The sequence below is a fragment of the Myodes glareolus genome, chromosome 6 (assembly GCF_982192425.1).
Source record: "Myodes glareolus chromosome 6, mMyoGla1.1, whole genome shotgun sequence".
NCBI lineage: Eukaryota > Metazoa > Chordata > Mammalia > Rodentia > Cricetidae > Myodes > Myodes glareolus.
In genome coordinates, this window is record NC_142031.1 from 24,386,139 (window position 1) to 24,411,740 (window position 25,602).

Consider the following 25,602-nt stretch of genomic DNA (forward strand, 5'->3'; position numbering starts at 1 on the left):
TGGCTGGAGAAAAAAAAATCAAGTCAAAGATGGAGATCCTGGTCCAGCAGTGATATAAGAATACATCCCCGGGAGGAGTTGCCATGGAGACTAGCTGAATGGGGAAGCCAGAGAGGTGCAGCTCAAACCTGGCCTATTGTAGATATGGGCAAAGAGCCTAAAGCTATGGGCCCATTTTATGTCTGCACGTTTGGTGGGGTAATCCTTCACTGAGCTCTAACCATGCAGCAGCAGGTGCAGGCGACAAGACAACAGCAGGGCCCCCTCAGCCCAGGGATGCTCCAGATAGTATCTACACGCGCGTTCCTCACTAAGGCAGGCATTCTTCCTCATAGATGCCCCTTTATTCGGTCCTGACAGCTCATTGTGACATTTAAGGGCGAGTCACTTATGAAAAGATTAATAAGAAAGATTGCTTCTATTAGAGGTAACACCCATGACCGTGAACTAAATAAAATATTAATTTAGTGGGAGGAGCTGCAGCCTGTCAGAACATGGGTGTGGAAGAGGGGAAGGAGAGAGTGACAGGAGGTGGTGCTGGCCCGAAGGAAAGGGCCGGATGCTGGCAAAACCTGAATCCCGTACCGCCTCTGGCTCACTGTGTAGGAAACTGTAGGTTCTTGCTAAGTTGGACAGTTCTGACTCTCTCTCTCTCTCTCTCTCTCTCTCTCTCTCTCTCTCTCTCTCTCTCTCTCCTTGCACTAGCTTGAGTGAAATAACCAAAGGCTATGAAGCTGAGTCTGAGAATGTCACATATGTGATGTTATGAGTTCTCCTTGAGGCCACTGAGCCGAGCTCACACCACTGCTACATCCACGGCTGTCACGTCAGTGTAGCAGAAATGCTGACTGGATGGGCAGGTGTTGCCGGAGGATTGGGATCTGTGCTTCTCGGAGCTGTATTCCAGGAGATCCCTTGGCAATCAGTTATGGTATAATGCCACCCGAGTCGCCATTTGTACTGATTCAACTTCGTTATCCTTGGAGCCATAATGTGTGTCCTTTTCCTTGTCTTTATGTTCTTTGTGATCCTTGCATATTACTAACAGATCAGACTATTCCAGGCAGTTGTGAATACAAACAAAACTGCTGAGGACATTTTTGAGCTCTGCCCCACCATTCATTAAAGCCTTAAAAGAAGTAGTCAGTTCTGGGAGTTGGCAGGGTTATCATTAGGATAATTCCTTGATGATGTGGAACAAAAGGAGTTAATTTTACTAGGAGAAACCTTAGAAACCTTCTACAGGAAAACAGTATTAGGCATTTACGTGCAATTTAACAGGAGGCCTATGTAGCCTTCCTTATGGCCAGAAAACCTAGGCTGATAACAACACCTGAGCATCAGGAAGGGAGGAGAGTTGAGATCATGTCTTTAAATTTTCCTAGCAGAAAGTTTTCCCAGGAAGATAATGACCTTCCTCTTTCCCACCCAGGATATTTTGAACACAAGGTCACCTAGCTCAGACCAGCCAGCCACCTGGTGTAAGCTGATAAAGATGGCCTAACTCAAGAACAGTGGTCTCTCTAAAAACAAGAAAAAATGCTGACTTTACAAAATGTGAGGGAGCAAAAGTCCTTGTACCCCTGCCAAAGCATCTTCAAAGATTCTCTTTGTAAAAGTGTTTTGTGCTGATCTTTTCTATTTTATAATCTGATGATGTATGCCTTTGCCAAGTTCTTTGTTTGAAAAAATATATAAACCTTACACTGATTAAAATAAAATTGCAGCAGCATGTCTCAAATACATTGAGAGTGGTCTTTCTGTCATTTTCCTCGTCGTATCCTGATTACTCCTGAGCCTTTGTCCTGTTCCCCCATGGTCTGAGTGGCTCCCCTGAGCCGGTCTGTGGCACACCACTGACTCTGTTGGACTCCATGGAGCTGGCCCACAGGTCTCAACCACGGGTTTGCTTCCCGGGTGGAGCTCTCTAAGCACACCAGCGCAGGGAGGCCACATCCCTGTGAGCATTTGGCTTACAGAGCCATGCCTCGCTGGTCAGGAAGGGCCACTGTCCTGGCTTACAGAGCCAAGCCTCGCTGGTCAGGAAGGGCCACTGTCCTGGCTTACAGAGCCAAGCCTCGCTGGTCAGGAAGGGCCACTGTCCTGGCTTACAGAGCCATGCCTCACTGGTCAGGAAGGGCCACTGCCCTGGCTTACAGAGCCATGCCTCACTGGTCAGGAAGGGCCACTGTCCTGGCTTACAGAGCCATGCCTCACTGGTCAGGAAGGGCCACTGTCCTGGCTTACAGAGCCAAGCCTCGCTGGTCAGGAAGGGCCACTGTCCTGGCTTACAGAGCCATGCCTCGCTGGTCAGGAAGGGCCACTGTCCTGGCTTACAGAGCCAAGCCTCGCTGGTCAGGAAGGGCCACTGTCCTGGCTTACAGAGCCAAGCCTCGCTGGTCAGGAAGGGCCACTGTCCTGGATTACAGAGCCAAGTCTCACTGGTCAGGAAGGGCCACTGTCCTTGGCTTACAGAACCACGCCTGCCCACTGTTCTTGTAGCGCTGCGGTCCTTTACTTCCTGCTCTTCTTGCTCTTCTCTACTTCTGCCATGGAGACTGCGAATGGCAGACGGCTGAGGGCACCTGGCTCTGGTTGTGGCTCTGCTCTCTCTCTCTCTGTTTCTCTAGATCTAATGGATGCTCCCTCATCCTTCAACGAGAGGCTCATCTAGGCCTGATGGCTAGGACTGAATGAACACACTTTATTCATGAGTTCTTTTACACATGGACTTTAAACTGTTTCAGTATGAATGATTGGGGAACCATGATATTGCTTCTAAATGGCTAAGAGGTAGTTACAAACAACACCCTTGTCACCGCGGTGTCTGTTCTTCTCATGGGTGTCTCATGTTTTCTAAAAACTTCTTTTCAAAGTCATTAAGTGCATGACCAGCTTTGACCGGTTTTCACAATGCCGAAAAACAAGGTCATTGACCAACAGTCTCTTTATCTTTATTTGATGATGAAATTACTCAGAAGACCTTTCTCCAGAAACTTTGTCCCAAATCTCATGTGCAGCATTCAAACACTCCAAGAGACAACAGTTTGGATGCATGCATCGAGGCTTTGGGGACACAGACGGTTTGGCAAATGCAGCTGGATGGACTTAGACAAGCAGCAGCGGAGAGGCAGGGACAGCTGTGTGTATTTGGAAGGTGACAGTCCCAAGAGAAACAGCTCGAGATGCCTCAGGAAAGACCGCTCCAACACTGCTGTAATTTGGAAAGAATTTCCCTCCTGTGCAATAACAGCTATGTAATAAGTTTGGATCTTCTGGAATCAGAAGCTTTCTAGCAACAATTATTCAAATGTTACTTTATCCTTCCCTGTGGCTGTTTTCTGGGTGTCTTCCTCTTGGTTAGCAGTACAAACAGAATGAGCGATGAGAGCAGACCATGCCCCAACACAAACGCTGTTGGCCCTGGAGCTTGTGCTACAATCTTAGCAGCAAGTGTTCAGATTTCATGTAACAGCTAACTTGGGGCTGCCACAGGATCCATCAGACTGATAGCCAAGTTCACAGAAAAACAATAAGGAGACAGAATGCCTTCCTGAGAGGCCATTCCTCACCCAACTAATATATAACAGGATTGCCATTTTGGCCAACAAGTTCCTAAGTACCAGAAAATAAGAAAAGGACTGCTACAGACTTCAAGGATACTACTAACACTAGCTGCTTCACACAGCAGGGGGAGCCTTGAGTATTTAAGAATGGGACTGTGCCCCGGTGGCAAACATTGCACCAAAGGAGGGAAAACTACATTCAATAAGACTGATTCTATGGGAAACTCTAACTCTCCCTCCATGTGCAAGCGTGCTGTACACAGAATGCATCTAGATTGTTCCAGACAAAGAGAGTTTTCACTCAGCCTCACGTGGCAGGGTGTGGGCTGAAATGAAGCCGTGGGTGTGTGCACTGGACGATAAGTGATAATAGGGCCTTGCTTGGGGGGAAAACACAGTGTTAACCTCTGTAAGAGGGCAGATTCTACCCGTGACCTGACTTGCTCCACACTAACCCCAGGGTCTTGGGGTCACACTGTCATCCAAGACTCCCCCATTGCGTCACCATGGCTGGCATATGGCAGCAATTCCCAGGTTACACCCAAAACCAGAAATGGATGAGTATGATGTACACTCTCTATAGCTTGGTCATCTCCGTCTACTCAAAGAATTTAAATGCATCTAACGAGTTTCATGTATATGTTAGCCTAAGTCCTGTGAGGTGACAAAAAACATTGTTATGCCTTCCTTCTTTGAGGAGATCTAAGCCACAGACAGCATAGCTTTCAGGCTGAGAAGGAACAAGAAGAGCCTTGCTCCTGCTGAGGAATCTAGGTCTTAAAGGAGACCAGACAGAGGGGACAGAGCACACACACGCACACACACACACACACACACACACACACACACACACACACACACACACGCACGCCCACACATGAAAAGAAATGGTGAGATCAGTCCTCCAAATTCTGGCCAAAGGGCCGCCATCATGCAGTAAGCTAGCAGATATGTGTCCTACATACTGGACTGCAACAAGATTACCTACATGTCCCACAGAGGGACAGTGTTTTCTGAGACCACAAGAGTCCCCAATAAGGACAATGATAGGGTACCCTTAAAAGCACAACTTTCCCAGAGAATGGCTTTGTCATGGCTTCTGTTGTCTGCGCCTGCTGTCACCTCTGGTGTCCCAACACAGGGTAGCACTCCAAGCCTAGACTTACATTGATTCAGGAGCAGACATAAACTAGGAACATGGTTGGAGAGGTGCTTTCTGAAAATTGTGGCTGTGCATTGCCATCCATTGCTCCTGATAAGTCCATTTTGCTCACTGGGATGAACTTGTAAGAGTTGCTAAGTTGCTGGTGCCATCGCAGCTGGGAAGCAGATACCAACTTTAGATCTCTCTGGGTAGCCACACACTCACATCACACAGAGGGCACAGGAAGAAGCTAGTTGATTAACCATACTGTATGAGAGGGGAATTCTTCTCTTCTACCCATGGGAATGTGAAAGCCTAAGGCGGGGAAGAAGGAGCAGACCTGAGCCTCCTGACTCTCAACTCCATCCAGGAGCTCCCCACACAGATTTTCACACCCAAGGTATAGCCTAGGGGCAGCATTTCCCCCAAGAAATGAATCCTTACAGAGGCTAAAGAGTGTCTGGAAAATAATGAATAAGACATACTGCAATGAACTTCCATTCCCATTTATATTTAGGACATCATGGTGTAGTACAAACTGGATGCCTAGAGGCCTTTTAGCTCATTTGCCATGTGACTATAAATGGTTCTTAGCCAAAAGAGAGACCCTGGACATCTTGGTCTGTCTGTCTGTCATCTAACAGTATATCGCCTGTCCTGAGCATCTACCACACAGCATTTCACTGATCCACACGTCACCTTGAGTCCTTAGAAAGGCGTGACACACAAAATGATGCTGAGAATTGAACAGGGACCCCCAAATTGCCATCAGAGGCCAAATCTAAAAGCAGGGCCAACACTACCACTCTGCACCCCACAGAGCTGTGACAGTCTCTGAAGCAGAGAATGACATCTCCACCACTCCCCACACCCAGCCCCAGGCTTCTTGACCTTGTACAGTTAAAGAATGAACTTGAAATCTTTTGAGGATGAATTAAAAGAGCAGGTCACTTTTACCCCAACTGTCCTCACCTAGCCCTCCCAGCGTTGTGGAAGACATTGACAGTGAGCCGAGCTTCGGAACCATGTAGCCCTGGCCCATGTAGGAGAGGAAGGAAGGTTCTGGACACAAGAAGGTTTTCAGAGTAGAAATCTGTGGGTCAGTACTAATGAAACACACATTTCCCACCTTATCAAATTTGAACCACTAGCTTCAGTCATAGAAGAGAACAGGGAAAAAATTAGGCATTAATCTACCTTCAAAACCACTTTGAGCATTTTCTCATTTTCCCAGGTCTCTGCTCCCTACCCTCAGAGAAAACTTCCCTTATTTTAATATAGTGTTCAAAAATGTCATTGTCCAGAGGCAAATAAGAAAACAGAGTTCTTTGAGAGCCCTCAGAGATGATGAAAGAAGTTCCCATTCAGAAAAGGAGGAAGACGTGGCAGAGGCAGCAATGTGGAGCTTGAAACAACAAAAGCGCTTGCCAAGTATCACTCTAGGAGGAGAGGCAGAGGGAGAAAGGCTGAGTGTGCAAGGCATGCCTTGAATGGTTGACAGTGTGGGACCCTTGGTGTGTGTCAGGCACTCAGGACAGAGGCAGCTTGGGGAGCTGAAAACCCCTTAAGGAAGTCTCATGAATGTCATTCCAACAAACTTGAAGTTTTTCTGAAGGACCACTGGTCAAAGTTTCTAAGGTCTGAAGAGTAATGTCTGTTCACTTTCCGTGCTCTGGAAAAAGAACCCTGGGAAAATGAATGGCATACATTAAAATATCAGAGACCTGGGATGAGGCCACCGGTCCTACAATTCTGGTGAAAATCCATTAAGGAGTGCCATGGTCAAGACCAGAGTGGAGAGGCATTGTTGAGATGTAATGCCAAGGGTTGATTCCTGGATATGGGGAAAAGAGTTCTGCCATTAGCCCCCAGAGCTCCAACACAGTGTCTGGTGTTACCACTGAGAACCCCAGAGATGAATGATGTGAGATGGCTTTGGTGCAAGCCACTCATGACGTGGGTGGAAATGCCTGGGCAGAGCACAAGGACCAGCTTTCTTACTTGGGGATCCATTTCATAGCCAAGAACATCATCTCTCACCCACTGATTTTGACAACAAGCTTTGGATGCAACTTGAGCACGCTCAGGGGTCTTAGGAAAGGGGAGGTAGGGATGGAAAGATCTGGAAAAGCCAAGGTAAGGTCACAGGAAGGAAGAGAAGCTGTTCAGGCGTTCCCACAGGAGTCCGCATCTAGGAGGGCAGGTTGCACACAGATCTCATCTGGGAGGTGTTTGGTTTTAGGGATTACTCTTTTCTTGAATCTGAGCAGTGGCAATGCATACAATACCCACACCCATGGCTTCGAATGAGCCAGAACTTATCACAGATCACGTTGAGTTTACTGAGGTACCTACAGCGGTGATGAGTCAGATTGCCTCCAGTCCAAGCCCCGCGCTGACCATGCAGCTAATGGCTTCCGGGGACTCGGCTGCCGTGCAGATACAGGAAGGGGTCAGAGATAAGCTGTGGGCTCCACCTGAGCACACCTAGCCTGAGCAAAGCTGCTCAGGTACAAATACCAGATGGCTGCATGTCTGCAAGCGTGCCTGCCTGTTCTCCACGCCACCTCCCCGCTGACAACATGAAGTTCACAGTAAGTTCTCTGAAACTCAATACCACTGAAAACCATTAATAGGGAGGGGAGAAGGGTTGGTCTTATGGCATGGTCGCCATAATGGAAATAATTCTTTCCCTTTCATGGAATCGTGGCATTTACAAGAAGAATAATTGCCCAAGGAGGGTCCGGCAGAGCTAATTGCAATAGACTTGCCTTCCACAGCACCTGCTCCAGGGTTCTACCCAGCATAGGCAGTCTCTGGGCTCCAAAAAGTGTCTGATCTTTCTTTTACTTAATTCTGCTTTTGCCAAGAGTCCTGGGAATGTTCTAGTCAGACCGGAAGGTCACTGTCGTCAAAAACCAGTCTTCAACACTCTTGGCTGTTAACTGGCCCTCCAAGAAATAAGCGTCCTCAGACCCTGTCCAGGCATTTCTGTCTGGGGATGAAGCAAGCTCAAATTTTCCTCTGAAGTCCTAGGATGCAGAGGGACTGATACCAAATAGACATTTTTCATTGACGCACGCTCAGTGGGTTCTGCCTTAGGATGGGATCATAAACCTAACTGTGGCCTAGAAATGTCCTCCCCAGAACAGGTCGGATAAAAACAGGGGGAGTGCCAAGCACAGGCCAGGGTTTGGATATCTCTTCTAGCTCTGCCCTGAGCAGGGGCGTGCCTTTGTCTAGGGCAGTGGTTCTGAACCTTCCTAATGCTCGGTCCTTTAATACAGTTCCTCATGTTGTGGTGATCCCCAGCCATAAAATGATTTCATTGCTACTTCATAACTGTAATTTTACTACTTTTATGAATCATAATGTAACTATCTGTGTTTTCTGATTGTCTTAAGAGGCCCCTATGGAATGGTGGTTTGACCCCCACAGGGATCACGACCCACAGGTAGAGAACCACTAATCGAGGGCCCTTTAGTCCTCAGTAGCTGCCTTGTGTACAGGAGACAACACTGTGCTCAGAAACGTCTTCCACATCAGGCTTTTTGAGAGACAAATTTTGACTCTTTCTTGAGCTGAAAATAAAAATAATGGAACCACTTAACCTACTAAGAAAATGATAGGAGGTCTCCTGTTAGGAAGAAATCATCCCAGATTAATGAAACAAACAAACAAACAAAGTTTTCAGAAGTGATTTTCAGAGTTTTCATTACATTTTTATGCATTAATTTACATTTTATTCATCAGTTTTCAGTTTCTAATTCAAAAATTTTAAACTACATATTAATATATTTATAATAAACCTACAATTTTTTATTATTATCAAATTTTTCTGTAGTTAAAAAATACAAGGTAAAGAAAAAAGCATGGATGGTTTGGCACATTGGTAAAATTAGTAAATCTTTCTGATGAGCTTTGAGGGGGCAGAGGATGCTGTAAACAGTGTGACCACCGGACCTGTTGTCTGTACTTTCAGATGCTCTTCGTTGGCCTGCTCGGGATCCTGGTAGCTCCTGGTCTTCCTTACGTAAGTCTCACTTTCTAAAGGCTGTTACCAAGATGCATTGGCAAAGAAATGTGATCTTAAATCAGCTCCCGTTTTTATACATTTTAGAATATCAACGTCAACGACGACAACAACATGAACGGAAGTGGTCAGCAGTCCGTGAGCATCAACAATCAGCACAACGTGGCCAATGTTGACAATAATAATGGCTGGGACTCCTGGAATTCCCTCTGGGATTATGAAAATGTAGGTATTGGACACACAGGGCAAAGATATGGTATGCTCACCGGCCATTAAACCTTCAGTGTAAATTCTGGCTGCCCATGAGCCTTATAGCTACCAGTAACAATACCCATGTTGCTCAGCTGATTTTACGTCTTACACATAACTGTTGGTGATCAACGTTACACAATAGGTTAGCATTCAAACCAACGAGGGTAAGGAAACTATGTTCAAAGATAAATACAAGGATCCGTTGGTCTTCCATGCAGGGAGCATCCATGGTGTGAAGGACCCACTATTTCATCTTTAACTCAAAGAGACCCAGTGAAATATAAATGGCGCTATCAGTTGAAAGAGAAGGAAAAGCTAAGCGCCACTTGACTCCACCAAGAAATTACTACTTTGATCTTTAAATTTGTACCTTTAGAAAACAAATTCTATCTTCCCTGCCTTCTAAAAACATCAAGGATGGAAGTAGACTAAGATGGGACAGCCTTAAAAAGTTTACTTGAGCTACACACGCGCGCACACATACACACATGCACACACACACACATACTGCCCCCTACCATGCTAGAACTGAAGCCAAGGTAGTAGGTTAGAGCCCTGTCTCCACCCTCTAAGAGCTTAGGGACTGTCTCCACATGTTAACCACAGGCACACCTGCAGGACAGCCCGATCCAGGGACTCATCCCAGCTCCTTGTGATCTTGGAGCTCCGCTTCTCTCAGCTGTGACTTGTGACAAAGCTCCTTGGGGAACCCACGCCTCACTGTCTTCTCTCTTCTTTCACAGAGTTATGCTGCAACCAGACTCTTTGCCAAGAAATCATGCATTGTGCACAAAATGAACAAGAATGTCATGCCCTCCCTTCAAGACCTCGGCACGCTGGCTAAGGAGCAAAAGGTAAAGGCCAGCCTTTTCTTTCGGAGTGAGAGGTCTTACTGTCTCCAGTAAATAATGAAGTTGCACCCATTCCTTCTCTGCATAGCATTCCAGCATGTTTGTGATGGTAAATGGTACAGTGTAAAGAATGCTAGGTGACTGTCAGAGTGGGAGCAGCTTCCGCTGTGTCAGATGCTGGGGCTCATACCTGTCTCTGCAGGGCTGAGCCAAACACTGCCCACCTTGAGTGTCAGAGATCCAAAGATCTGCACAGCTCAGTGCAAAGCCTCAGTACTTCAAGGACACACTCCTGCGGTAGCTAGGGTTATCAGAACTAGCAAATAGAGAGACTGCCTAGGTAAGCTGGATTTCCAGATAAAAAGAAATCATTTTGAAAGTCTAAGTTTGTCCTATCCAATATTTGAGATAGTCTCAACACTAACAGGGTTCGTTGCTTGCTTGAAAATCAGATTTAACCAAGTGTTCTGTATCCTTTGTCAGTCATAGCTGCAGGAGATGTAAAGTGGGAATCCACGGTTTTCACAGTGGTCTTCAAAGTGATGAATTGGTCCGTATGGCTGGCATGGTAGAGAATGTAAATAAGCTCCATCCTCAGACGATATCATGGAGCCCTACCCTAGAATCTTTTAGAGCAGTTTTGTTTCAGATTTCTGTTTTTATGAGCAACTGAGATTCTAAACTTTCTAAGTCCCTCAGGACACCAAAATGTTCAAAGTTAGAATTGTCTCTTCACCTTGATTTTAAAAAAATGTCAGCCAAGAAATGCCCCTGCTGCTTTTGTGCCCCTACGATGAGCAAATCCCCAGACTCAGCACTCATTCATTTTCTTCCTTTCCTCTTCACTCTCGACTTCAGGGTAAAGGGCCTGAAGGAGCATCCCCCAAGGAACTGATGTACTCCATCAACCCTACCAGAGTGGAGGACTTGAGTACATTTGGGACAAAGATTTCTGGCATGTGCCAGGGCATTCCAACCTATGTAGCCGAGGAGATTCCAGGTGTGTACCCTGTGACGCTATTCACCCCAAGTCGGTGCTGGTAGAGTTGTCAGGCTCTCTAAAGTGTGACCACAGATGGCACCAATCATGAGGGGTTGATCATCAGAGCAGACACTTGATCAGGGCATACTTCAGAAGTCTTAGTTCGTAAGCCCCCCGAAGTAATCTTAGAATACACAGGTTCTACTGTGGGTCTTACTTTATGAAAACTGGGGCACAGAAAAAGGTCACAAAGCTTTTGTCAGAGTTAATCGAAGCATTTGGCTCAAGTTCTGTGTTTAAGTGTTATAGAATACTGTCTTTCTTGGGTGGATGGGATGTAGAATAAACTCCAAATGTGTTCAAAAGAAAACATAAAAAACATGGATGGCTAAATGAAAGGAGACTGTCAATATTTCTTGACATTCAAGGAATACTATCCACAAGTTAAGAACCTGATCTAATTGCAACTTTCCATATCTTTGAAGTGGAGAGAGAGAGAGAGAGAGAGAGAGAGAGAGAGAGAGAGAGAGAGAGAGAGAAAGAGAGAGAGAGAGGGAGGGAGAGAGGAAAAGAGAGAAACAGAGAGACAGAGACAAAGAGAGAAAGAAAAGAGAGAGAGACACAGAGAGACAGAGACAAAGTGACAGAGGAAGTAGAGGGGAGAAAGAAAGAGAGATTTTTGAAGTGAGTGTGTATCTTAGAAATTGTGTGGCACTCCCCACAGTCCCCCAAAGTCTTCCACGATAGCCACTGATCCAGTCTTTTGTTTTTACCAGGACCAAACCAGCCTTTCTACTCAAAGAAGTGCTACACTGCCAACATACTCTGGATTCTGCGGATGTCCTTCTGTGGAACATCAGAGGAAATGTATTAGAAGTCATTGTGGATCTGATCATCAGAGAAATAAAATGTGGGCTCTGACCATTGCTACACACAACTATGAGAATGCTCTCTGAGGCTTGATTTACTTCTTTACGGCTCAATAAACCCAGCTGGCACCACATCCAGTTTGTACTGACATTCCTCATGGTGTCTATGGGAGTCCCACATGGCCTATGTTAGACCTGCCTGTCAGTCTGTATTCAAGACCTCTCCCCTAGAAAGGACCCCTTCAGAGGTTCCAGACACACAGCCTGAGGATGGGCTCAGACTTTGCCACTTCTCTCTTGCTGGTGTATGAAATGACATTTCAGACCAGCAAGGACAAAAATATACTCAAAGTGACTATAATGAGAAAGGGAACCCCTACAAGGACCCAGGAGTATCTATAATAACCCCAGGAGATGCTGGGAATGGGAGACTAGAAGCACACTCCTGCCAAATACTATGAACCTCAGTTTGCCTCTCTTCCCAGAAGGGCACGTTCCACTTCTATAAACTCTGCCCCCTTCCTTCATCTGAAGATGGCCTTTGGTTTTCTCATAGGACAGCATAGTTGGGCCAGAAAGTCAGTCTCATTCTTCATGTTCACATGCCTTCCCAGGTCAAGAAACATTACCTAAGGTTGAATCCCACCTCCATATTCTCTTGACCATATTTGGTTCAATAGTCTACAACCTCTATTCCTTGACAAACCAAGAGTAAGAGATCACATGGTACCCAAGCACAAGGGTGTCCACCAAAGGAGAAAGATCTGGGAGAAAATAGTCTCCCAGGATTGTGTATAACAAGAGGAGCCTGTGCTTCATTTTAAAAGTTGCTTCCATATATTTTTGCTCAGTTCCTGGAAGTCATCAGAGAATTCTTACTCTGATGATGTCTATCTCTGGCAGCGGATCCATGGCAGTAGGCAGGCAAAAGCGCGATACACACATGAATAGAAATGGGTTAAATTAAGATGTAAGACTTAGCCAATAAGATGCTAGAGCTAATGGGCAAAGCAGTGATTTAATTAATACAGTTTCTGTGTGGTTATTTTGGGGATAAGCTAGTTGGGCAGTCGGGACAGACAAGCAGGCTTCTTTGCAACAACTGGTGCTCCAAGGTGTGCTAGCTAAATTCAGAAAGCTTGAAAAGGAATTCTAGAAAAAAATACAGAGTTTAGCACAGTTTTTTTCTGTTTCCTGGCAGTGTGGTGCAGCTCCTTTAAGAGAGATTTTCCTAACTCAGCAGCAGCAGAAAAAGAGTCATGCCGTTTTGAAATGCAGGCTTTCTGGGTTATGCTGCCAGTGTGACCTCTGGTTCCTTCGGGAGATGGGGTTTGTGAGCTGACTGCTACAGCTTGCTTGATGGTGGCATCTTACTCCACTCCTTTATCTTTAATGAGCTATTCATAGGTACACCTAACAAAACTAAACAAGATATTGATTCTCACCACTTAGAAATGATCTATATTGGCCAGTGCTTAAGGGGAGGAAGTTAGAGTAACTATCTTCATTATGTGGTAATTTCACCACATTTTGCAAATTAATGTTACTTCTGAAATATTTTGAAGCCCATAAAAGCAAAACAACCTGTCAAAGATCCATCAGAGATCACAGTGGTAGTGGGTTGCAGAGATGGCTCAGTGGTTAGGAGCACTTGCTGCTTTTCCAGATAACCCAGGCCCAAGTCTCAACACCCACACGGCAGCTCACAATCATCTGTAACTCAGCTTTCAGGGGATCCAGTGCTCTGCTCTGTGTTCACTAGGCATGCATGCAGTGTGCAGACATACACATGCAGGCAAAAATGCATACACATAAAATAAATAAAATAGAACTGATTTTTAAAAAAAAGACCACAGTTGTAAATGTTGCCTTGGTGAAGGCAACAAAGAAAGAAACTAAGTCCCAGGATGTGTGCCCAGTGTCATGGTCCTGACCTTGGGAAGTGGTGAAGTCAGTGTTCTACAGAAGAATTATCTAGTATCTATTCTAGGAATAAGAAACTACAGGGAAGATGAAAATTCTAATTATATACATTTATCAAAATATACAAAGGAAAGTTATAAGAAGTACAAAGAAAAACAATTTTACTATCCTAGTTGAATATTTATATACTTACCTCTTAATTGCTTAGTGTGAAGAATTAAGGACATCAACATTTAGATAAATTGCCTTATTTTAATGAGCACATATAGGATACCACAAAATACATACTTTCTGTAAGTACATATAGAAGTCATGTAAACACTGTGTTCTCAGACCTAAATCAAGTCTGATTTATTCAAATCACTAGCATTATACATGACACATTCTTCTAGTTTTGATTTAGTTGAGACAACAAATAGTTACCCAAAAGAAACAAAATAAGTTTTATTTGCTCTGAAATTCTGTGGTATGTTTCTGAATAAGACAAGATCTGAAGAAAAGTTAATGATTACAAGTAGAGCATACATTATAACATTAAGTAATGAAAGCCCTACACAGAAAATCACAGGTGTGGTGTCCATAGCCATGTTAAGAGGAAACCTGAAGCCTTAAATACTTGTTTTGTTTGAGAGAGAAGGCTGAACATTGAGCTAGGCCTTCACATTAACAATGAGAGAAAAGTGAGGCTTAAGAGACGGCTCAGCAGTTAAGAGAACTTGCAGCTCTTCCTAAGTACCCAGGTCCAATTCAATTCCCATGGCCTACATGGCAGCTTACAACAACCATAACTCATGTTTCAGGAAATCCGACAAATTTTTTCTGGCCTCTATGTACATTAGACATGCACACGGTTCATGACATTCATACAGGCAAAATACCCATACACACTAATGTGGGAGTCCCCTCTGTGTGTTGCTTTTCTTGGTTAATAACTAAAGAAACTGCCTTGGCCTGTTGATAGGACAGAATTTAGGTAGGTGGGGAAGACAGAATTGAATGCTGAGAGAAGGAAGGAGAGAGAGTTGCCATGAATCCACTGCCAGAGATAGACATGCTCTGCCAGTAAGCCACTGCCATGTGGCGATACACACATTAATAGAAATGGGTTAAATTACGATGTAAGACTTAGCCAATAAGAAGCTAAAGCTAATGGGCCAAGCAGTAATTTAATTAATACAATTTCTGTGTGGTTATTTTGGGGCTAAGCTAGTCAGGCGGCCGGGATGAACAAGTGGCCCTCCTTGCAATAATTGGCACTCCAACGTGTGCTAGCTAAATTCACGTAAAACCTGAGAAAGCTTGAAAAGGAATTCTAGAAAAAGTAAAGAGTTTAATACAGCTTTTTGCTGTTTCCTGGTGGCATGCTACAGCTCCTTTAAGAGAGATTTTCCTGACTCAGCAGCAGCAGCAGAAAATAAGCCACACTGTTTTGAAATTCAGGCTTTCTGGGTTATGCTGCCAGCACAACCTCTGGCTCTTTCAGGAGATGGAGCATTTGAGGGGGGTTTGTGAGAAGACTGCTACAGCCTGCTTGATAGTAGCATGGACCAGCTGTGTGCCTAGAAGTAGGGTGGTTCAGACAGCTTAGAGGCGCAAGCAGCTCTGTCATGCTGGACTGGGCAGGGCAAGCAGGCACTGCCATATTACCCCTAGCAATGATAGCAATGATGCAGCTTACGTTTTAAGAAGCACTTAGCATTGTCAGAAGTGTTCCTGGACAGTAAAGAGTTACAGATTCACAATAGGACAGATTCAGACAAAAGTGATCTCTAAATGGGTCACAGTGTAGGATAAATGTACGTAGGCTTGGGAGAGAGAAGAAAAGAAGTATAGAGTGTCATAAAATAAAGTTAATGCTTTTTTTAAAAAAAAGGTAAAGTCTTTAAAGAGACAGAGTACAGATATTCATAGATTAAAAGAAGTAAAGAAAAGTAAGCCACGTAAAAATGGAAATTTCACAGAGAGTCTGGACTATGCATATTGTGTTTTCTTCGGATTTTTTGACTGTGACGGAAATAAGTACAGAGAAACATTTGCCTGTATGGGCTGCTAAGATAAAACAGCATATATGTTCTAAAGGTATCTTGATTCCAAAATTTGAGTCTAAGGATATGTTGCTTTGGAAAAGAGATTTTTCTTTTGTTTCCATAGAAGATAGGAACCTGTGGAATATTTCCAGACAAATATGGTTTGGTAGACCACGCCCCCTGAAAGGTTGCCATGAACACCCTCAAAAAATTACTTCTCCCAACTGCTGACTGGGATGAACCTAGCACATAGGATACACCATGAAAGACCTGATTAACAGCGCCCCCAATCAGTAGAAAGCAGTATAGACAAAATTACACCCATATTCCCAAATATTGTTTATAAATGTTCTTTTACATTTAAAAGGGGATATGATATAGATATGAATAATTTTCTTTGGTATGGATCTTGGTTTATTTATACAAATTTAAAGTCAATTTTGTTATATGTATATGTTTTTCTGCTCTTGATTAAGGTGTTGTGATTGAGTAGTTCGTTAAAAAATGTAATGTATATTTAAAATATATATATAGGTTGAAAGATAATCATCTATAATAGTCAAGTTTGTAGTCATGTTAGATTTTCTCAGTGTATAGAGATATATTTTATTTTGGTAGCTAATCTTCAAATCTTTCAGAGACCTTCAGAATATGGCATTTAAAATGTTTTAATAACTTAGGACTTTTCATGACAATGACACACATCTGTTCCTGGCAGTACCGATTATTTCGAGGGGAAGATGGGCATCAAAGAGGCTCCTTAGCCATTTGGGCAAGAACCTACTCTTGCCTGAACTGCTTCACTGGACATGCAGAACTCACAGAGAAATGGCTGCTAAACTTGTTTAAAGGTGAGAAGATCCTTCAGGTTTCCTGCTTCATGAAAGACTCTGTGAGACATTCTGTAGGATACAGAAGAAAGTGACTGAACTGTTTTTGAAATCTACTACTTCGTGAAAAACTCTGCTGGATACTATGGGTCTGAAGGCTGAAGATGGATGCCCCAATGGTACAGAAGAACTTTGGGTGACTGTCCCGGCAGCAAGATCTCTCTGTCAATTCTAGAGTTTTGGAAGTTGCTTACAATGTACTTCCTGTTTACTTAGGTAATTTTTTATTCTTCTGGAGTTTTTGATGGAGTTGAAGAATAGATTGATAGTTATAGTTTTCCTTAGATATGATAAAAGATAAAGTAAATAGAAATATTGTAACTGTAATTCTTGCTCGATACCTGTTATATGTAATTTTACTATGTTAAAGTTAAAATCTTCCTTTTTATTTAAACAGAAAAGGGGAGGTGATGTTGGGGTCCCCTCTGTGTTTTTTTTTTTTTTTTGGTTAATGAATAAAGAAACTGCCTTGACATGTTGTTAGGGCAGAACTTAGGTAGGCAGGGTACGAGAGAACTGAATGCTGGGAGAAGGAAAGAGAGCGTCGCCATGGATCCACTGCCAGAGATAGACATGCTTTGCCAGTAAGCCACTGCCATGTGGCAATACACAGATTAATAGAAATGGGTTAAATCAAGATGTGAGAGTTAGCCAATAAGAAGCTAGAGCTAATGGGCCAAATAGTGATTTAATTAATACAATTTCTGTGTGGTTATTTTAGGGCTAAGCTAACCGAGCGGCTGGGACAAACAAGCGAGCCCGTCTCCTAAAAATAAATAAATAAATAAATAAAAATAGTAATTTTAATAAGGGAAAATATACTATATCTAAAGTAAAAATAAAGATATTCAATAACATCACAAACCACTAAAATAGGAAACAAATATATAATACTGAAGAATCAGAAAGAGCCATGTTTAGTCCCACTTTAGTTAATTAGCCTAGTCAGTGTAGGGCTTCTTCTCACACAAATTTATTCAGTACTGTTGATTGACAGAGCATCTTTGAATTGTGGAAGACAGTGCTGTGATCTGCATCAATATCACAAACTAAACCTTAGATGAGGGCTATGTCCTTTATGCTTATTGTGAGGAGCATCAAACACCAGATTCTTAGCACACACACACGCACACACACACACACACTGGATCTATGTCTGCCCAGAGTGTCTGGATCCTTTAGCTAACCACATAGGGAGGCCAAATCAACAACACTGCCTTTCATGCTCCGGGAAAGCAAATGGCTCCTCCCTCCTCCATCAATTCATTCTGTGGAAATTGCTCAAGAGGCAGAGAAAGTCAGCACAGACATCTCGCCAGCAGTTTGCTGAGAATCTCCTAGAGAAGAAATCCAGAGAAGGGGGTCTTCCCACAGAGAAACACATCCCTTCCTGCTCCCTCATCTGAGCAGTATCAGAGCGTGGGCACTGCTGGCATAGCCGTCTCCTGTCGGACCCCATGCAAAGAGTATGAACTGGCACATTAGGCAAAGCTGGAGTCACAAACTGGTTCCTCTGTAAATGAACTAACTGCTCCAGAGCAGGACCAGCCACACCGTCAGTTACTAAAGCCATCCTGGAATCTCAGCAACATTCACGACCAAGCATCTTCTACCCGGCTGTGATCAGCTAGTCGGGAGCAGGCAGACTAAAGCAGCGTGGTCAAGCTAAAGTGTAAGTGAGGGAAGTGATTCTCTGTACTCTTCTCAGGTGAGAGGCACTAAACTGTAGGGTCAGAGTTGCTCTCTGGAACAGATGGTGAGAAGAACTCATATAACTTTGTTCTCAGATTCTCACTAAAATCAAAGCAGGGACAGTGAAAGCAGTAAGACTCTCTGAAACAACCTGAGAGGAGCAGGGTTGTTTGGCTTACAGTACCACTAGGTCACTGGTTAACATCGAGGGAATTTGTGGCAGGAACTCAAGTAGAAACCATGGAGGAGAGTTGCTTGCTGGATTGCTCAGGCTCATGATTTGCTGGCTTTCTATGCAACTTAGGACCACCTGCCCAAAGAATAGTGCTCTGCCTGCAGTGGGCTGGACCTTCCTGCATCAATTAACAATCAAGACGATTTCCCACAGCCCTACCTGAGACAGACACCCTTCAGCTGAGGATCCCTGCAGGTTATTCGGAGTTGTGACAAGGTGATGTTTAAAACCAGCCATCACATCGCCTTTACCTGATGCTGCCTGTTCGTTTATACCTGCTGCACTGTCGGTTTTTCTCCCAAACCACACTACATTTTATTCATAAAAACTGTCCAAGAACTTCTAGTTGCCAAGTCTAATAAAGACCTTACGGTGTTGCCCCTGTGCTCCAACTGACACACACGACTGTTTTCTCCTGGATCTCTCTTCTCTTTCTATGCCAAGGTCTTTACAGACATTGCTGTTCTCCTGAGCTCCTTCCCCTGTCCTTCGTTTCTTCCCCTCTTCATCACCTAGAGTAGCATTTAAGCACACACATAGCTCCAGCCCCCATAAGTCACGGATTCCAAAGCTCTTCCAGCCATGCACTGCTCCTGAGGGCAAAATGCACAGAGTTATTTTTTTGGACTATAATTTTGTAATTAAATATAAAGCTGTGGGCTCAATTAGGAGGGATGGAAACTTCATAACGAAGATACATGAAGCACACCTCGGAGCAGGGACAAATCAATCCAACTGGGGAGGCCTGGCTATACTGCAGCTCGTGTAAGTAGATTCAGGAGCAGTGAGGACTAGAAAATGTAACAGTAACAGTTCTCCATTAGGAAACCCTGATTTATGGGGAACTATCAACATGTGGGGAAAGCGTTTCAAGCACATCTACTGCGGATGCCTGAAGCGCCACTGCTTCGCTGGGCTTCGGTGTTATTCTTTCCCTCCTCTTTCCCACAGTTCCTGGATTGAGTGCACGATCAAGACTTGTGTTTTCAGCTGACCCCATTACTTAGGAAGTATGTAATGAATTCCCATGATGTTTCTGCTTGTAAGTTGCTGTTCCGACCTTAAATCATAACTCCTCCCTATCTACCACCCAAGGTTTTCCCTCTGCCTATGGGCAGATCTGACTGCTAAGGGACAGATTTCTGACTATGGGTCTTTATTTCTTTCTTATTGGCTCTCAGATTTGTAATAATTCCATTGAATATGCCTTCTATTTCAGCCCAAAGATAATAAGTCCCCTTGGCTTTCTTTATATGTTTATTCGTTGGCTCCACTGTTTTCTTTGGGTTTGAGACACAAGTTAACGTGCCTAAGTTCATAACACGATTAAGATTGTACAACAATCATCCATGATGAGCAATGAAGTGGAGAAGAAAACAGAGGCTGGAATCACGGCACCTTCCATGCCTTGAGCTCTGCATTGTGACGCGCATGCTCTGGCCTCAGAACTGCTCCCTACTCAGGAAACTTGCTGACCCTCATGCGTAATAGGTGACATAGGTCACCTCTGCTTTTACTTTGACCACAGGAAAAGGAAGATGCTTTCAAATGCGAGGATCCAGGATGAACCATCATCTTAGAGACCCCCATCTTGGTCGCACACACATTTTCTTAGCTCTGAAAATCTGCCCCAGTTCTTACTGCTCTCAAGCAGTTTGTAAAGAGTGCAGTGCTCAGAGCAAACACATCAGAAAACACACATCGCATTAGCTACAGCTCTGTTTGCACACTCCTGTGCTCTGGTGAGTTATGATGAGTTGGGAGTGAGCACGAACATCCTGAATCTCACACCAGCTGGAGGCAGTTTGTATATCCCAGAGCTAAGTCTTAATGTCATGGGCTCCTTCATGCTCACTCCTGGTCTCTTAGTGAAAGGGGGCTCATTCAAGTAGAAAGAGACATTTGTGCCCTTGTAGTTCATCCTCCTCTGGAACAAGCCATCCTCGTGGTGTATCGTCGGAATGCTCTTGTTCTCTTGGAATTGTTTTGGTGGGTTGGAAGAGACGCGTTGAGCTTCCTCTCAAAGAGAGGAAGAAAATCATCTGTGCCAATCCTGGGCCTACATCTCTGCCTGCCTGATAATCCCTGTGAAGTCCGAGCTGTTGTTATGGATCTGCTCATTCAAAGCACAGGGTCTTACACATGATAAGAGGATTATTTACTTTTTTTTTATTTCTTATAACAAAAGGACAGCGAGAGAGCAACCTGAGTAACAGAAAGGCTCTCTGTGCCTCGCTGTGAGGCTATGTGTCATCCTGTCATCGTGGTGGAGAAAGGATGAAGACACAGATGTGAGGTAGCTGGTCAGTGCATCCAGTCAGGAGGCGGAGAAACAGACACTGTGCTCAACAGGCTTCCCAGCTCCCTTCTCCCCGTGTTATTCAGTCTCGGCAGCCAGCCCACATTTAGGGTGGATCTTCTCTCCTCGGTGAACTGTCTAGAAGCCCTCAGAGTCACCCCCAAATGTACCTCTCAGGGGTGTCAGATCTAGTCAAGCTGACTGTGAAGCTGAGCCCTCACATTGGATATCAGCAAAGTATCTGAATCACAGAACATGGTAATAAGAGTGAAGAGTAAGTACCCTTAGGGCTAATACAATGTTTTATTGAGTATTCGTGATTTCATGTACACAAACAACATATTTGGATCATATTCATCCTCCGCCCCTCCCCCTAACTCCTCCCAGATCCACCCACAATCTGGGCTTTTTAAATGGATCCATACACCTCCAAATCCAGAATAAGAGTCAGTGAGATGGCTCAGTGGATAAAGGCACTTGTCAAACAAGCCTGAGGACCTGGATTGGATCCTAGAATCCTCAAAGAGATGGAGGGAGAGAATAGACTCTACAAGGTTGTCCTCTGACCTTCAATGTACATGTTAGAGCATGCGTGTTCTCCGTCTGTTGTATACACATAGACACACCATACACACCATACATATACACACAAACCATGCATGTACACACATACCACAACACACCATACGCACACACATGTGCACACACACCACACACATATACTATATGTACATAAACACACCACAACCTTACACACACTATACACACACATTACACACACCACACATAAACTGCATACACCCCACACAAACACACCACATCTGCCACACACACACACACAGAGACAGACAGACAGACAGACAGACACACACACACACACACACACACACACACTACATGTAGTAATAATAAGAAAAAGTTTTAGTAACAGAAAGGACCATCACTGGTTGTTGATCGCACTCAGACATCTCCCTGGAGCTGAGCTATTGAACATTCTTGGCTGGTGGAAACAGGACGTTAGCCAGTGGGTTATTATTGATAGCCTAAGTCTGTTTTCCGTTTGTTTCTTACATGCATCCTAGGAAACCACCAATTCCCAGTTGTTCCTAGATGAGCTAAAGTCTTCATCTTTGCATTTTCACACGTTGATAATATGAATTGCCTGCATACAAAGTGAGCTTTGATTCATTGTTAGAAAAATCACATGATCTGCAAGTGGTTCCAGGAGAGGCTCGAGGGCGAGGGCGAGTTTTCAGTCTCCTGGCGGCAGTAAAACCCAGACCTATTCAGTTCTTCATGGGGCTATGGATGATATATTATCTTGTTGAACTGCTGAACAACCCAGTGAGACAGGCGGTATTAATCCCTATTACGCAGTTGGGGATTGAGCTAAGGGTGGGCCAAGGAGCTCCCACAGTCAGCAGCAGAATTGCTTCGCCTGAACAGCTTGGCTGGAGGGTTTGTCACTCACTTGCAGGTTACCCTGACTCGTCCTGGAGAATGAACATTAGCTCTGCATGGTTTGATAGCTTTCATCATGGAAGAAAGAAGGTATCAGACAAAGAAGGAAACAAAATAGGCCACCACTATTTCTATTTCTCAAACCCCTAAACATGTTTCTGGTATTCTACAGATATTTGTATCTTGAAGGACTCCATGGAATTGTTCAACAAGCAATCCTTTTCAGCATCCATCCACACGTGGACCCAAACCCACAGACTCTGAGGGCCACTTGCATGCAATTTAGAAGGTAGTATCACAGGTCCCCCAGAACTGACACCATGATGGAAGAACCATTCAGGCCTGGAAACCCAGCACATAGTCAGCAGCGCCTGCCAAAGCAAGGACAAAGACCTAATTTATCGAAGTTTGTAGTCCTGAGAAATTCTCAAAGGTCCTTCCCTTGTTCTTTGGCTTCTGTAGCTCTACTCCGGGCTAACCGTTCTTGCTAACTGAGGCGTGTCAAGCCAGGATGTGGCTTCTGTGCTTAAAAGCTCACCTTAAGAAAGGCTCTAGGCTCTAGTGGGGTCCTGAGAACCCAGTGTAGTCACAGGCTGGCTAAAAAAAGACTTCCTATTGGCTTGAACCTATGTCCAGGTAGTGTTCTCTGATGGAGACCTCACAACAGCAGCCTTTAGAAGAATCAAAATGATTATGGGTTTGACAGGACTGGAGAGATTTTCCCTGCTCTCTCCATCAGTGTGAATTGGTCTGGAATCTGTGAGTAAGACCCTTAAATATGCCAGAGTTGAGAAGAATTGGCACTGAACTGGCCTGGGTTGTGATTAGCTTTGTGTTGGCTTCAGCTTATCTAAGATAGCTTTCCATCGTTTGTAAGTTCCAGGCTTGTCAGGACCCTGTGCTGTACTGACTGGCCCATGTCAACATTAGAGTTTTGAATTTAGTTGGCCTAGTCTCTGTTCTACAGGAAATGAACTTTTCTTTTCTTTTCTTTTTTTCAGCAAAGGCCAGAGAATGAGTTCTTCAAAAAGCTGGGTTTATAATGATGATCAGCGTGAGAGAATTACCTGGTAGCTAAGCCTTCCAGAATAACTGTGAAGGAGTTTTTATATTAGGTCATTTGAAGTAGGAGGTCCCACCCTGACTGGGGGTGAGACCACCCCACAAGCTGGGGCCCCAGGTGAACCCCTGCTTCCAGACCATACAGGCAATGTGGCCAGGTGCCTCAAGTTTTTGACACCGTCGAAGACTGTATTCCTTCCTTCCTATTTAAAGCCCCCCTCCCCTGCTTGTGACATTTTGTCCCAATGGTGAGAGAAGTGTCTAATATAGATGGTGTGTGGCCCTAGCAGAGCCAGCTCGTGGATCAGGTTCAATAGGATCTGTCTTGGGTTGATAACTGACCCAGCTACAAAATGAGCTTAGTTTTTGGAGGGATGAGTCAGTCCGCGCTGGGTCACATCCCATCTAGAGTGGGTTTCATCCCTTCATGGCAAGGGTTGTTAGCAGGGCTTTGGACTGGGGCTTTGGAATGAATCAAGGGCTATTTCTACTGAACCTGCTTGAAGCTAGACTCAGCTTGGCTTTGGCTGGAGTATTAATGTTCCTGAGTTGAACAGCTCTGGCCACTTGTGGGCTGAAGTTGCAGGTTGCCTGGCCTCTGGGATCCCCCTAGGACCTCTTCCTGCAGGCTGCTTCAGTGCCTGGGCTTCGCTTAACTGCTGGTACTTTGTTTATCCCATCACCAAAGCCAATATGGCTCAGGTTCTTCAGAAATTCTGTTCTTCAAGAGAATCTGCTTCTGGTAAATAGTCCCCTGACCTTTCTATGCATGGTGTGTGGTCCTGGCCACCAGTGAGACACTCAAGCCCCTGCAAAGAGTGGGTTTACCCAATCCGACATGAAATGTACTAGAGTATATCAGATTTGTCCATATTGCCGCCCACTATTTATTAGGGAAACAGCTTAAGTTTTATTCAGACTGCACTGTCTGGAGCCTTTTTTGGAGCCTTTGCCAATAGCCCAAGGAGCACTTTGGTGCCCACTGGCATCCTGGGAAGATTAGAGGGCAGTGTGATAGTGTGATGCAGCACCTAGCAGGTGTCTGAGGCTTTACTGAAAGACCTAGACCATGGGAGGGAGGTGTCATCTAGGGAGTGAGACTGACGAAGCTGACAGGTAAGTATGTCATATTTAATAACTACTCTCTCGGTGGAGGAAACTCAGCCCCTTCTGGTATGGTGATGGCTGTGCCACACTGAAGCTATGGCATGTCAGTCTGGTGGCAAATTCTCTGATATCCGGAAAGGCAAAGGGTTTGATATTTATGGAATCCTTAAATATCTTGGTACTTTCCCTATTGAAGATAAAACATCTGAACAGCCACACACTACCTCTTTCTCTTGCCTCCTGGGAAGGAAGCTGCTCGCTTCTTAAGGACAGAGCACAGGATTGCATCCCTCCAGTGTTCTCCACTGGAACACTCCCTCGTGAAATTGACACTTGTCGGGAAATGGAGGGTTCCCAGAGCTTATTCTCCTGACTTCCAATGCATGTGGTACTGTCTAGATTCCTTCACACCCTGACTCTACCTGCATAACTGGGGTAGGAGGGAGAGGAGGGGGAGGAAGGGAAGGAAGGGAGCTGCAGTGGCTGAGGTGGTTTCAAGATGGAGATGATCATCTTTGCAAATCCTGGAAGAAGGGCAGGGGCAACTGGGACACTCTAATGCCTGAATGACTCCAGCAACGTCACTGCCTTCTTGAGGGCCGGATTTATCCTGAGGGTGGGGAGCACACTCTTCTACCCTCCCTGCTCCTCTAGAAACATTTTGAATGGGCCATCCTCCTGCTCTGGAGTCTGCGCCTCTGCCTGTCCTCTGTAATGGTGACTTTGACTTTAGAGAGGCTCTATCAGTGACCCAGTGTTCTCTCCCAGACTGACTTCCTAAGCCATTCTCCCCAGAATATTCTTAAGGCATTTCTTTGTCACCCCAGGTTTAAATAGCTCATTGGATCCAGAGGGCAGGAAGATGAGAGAAGATGTTCCTAAAATCTTCTTGATTCCTCCTGTCCCTCCATTCCCTGCAGGGACATTCAAGTTTTTTCCCTGCCAATCTCAGAAACACGTTCTTCATTACACTGCCCTCAAGTTCCTTCTCTTTCTGGACCAGTAACCCCTGGTTTTCTAGTCTTCAGTGGCGCAGCTGGTTTCTGCAGACTTTTCTTCCTAATTTCTTTATCACAGAGCTTGGCGGAGCCAGGATGGGTTTTCCTCTTTTGAGGCGGGAGAAAGTACAGAAAAAGCAAACTTAGACCAGTTAAGAGTATTTTTGCCTCCCCTAATTATTATTTTCTTGCAAACAGTAATTCCTAAAAT

The 25,602-nt window shown here is 44.6% G+C and overlaps 2 protein-coding genes across 3 annotated transcripts in view; one reads left to right on the plus strand and one right to left on the minus strand.

The window, feature by feature from the left end:
- Positions 1–25,602, minus strand: part of Gkn2 (gastrokine 2) — a 41,039-nt gene that overhangs the window by 13,157 nt on the left and 2,280 nt on the right. The gene's annotated exons all lie outside the window — the stretch shown is intronic.
- Gkn1 (gastrokine 1) lies at positions 8,687–11,781 on the plus strand. The gene is made up of 5 exons (XM_087906703.1): positions 8,687–8,743; positions 8,831–8,968; positions 9,739–9,849; positions 10,705–10,846; positions 11,605–11,781. The coding sequence occupies exons 1-5, from the start codon at positions 8,693–8,695 to the stop codon at positions 11,700–11,702; spliced, it is 540 nt and encodes a 179-aa protein (XP_087762829.1). The 5' UTR covers positions 8,687–8,692; the 3' UTR covers positions 11,703–11,781.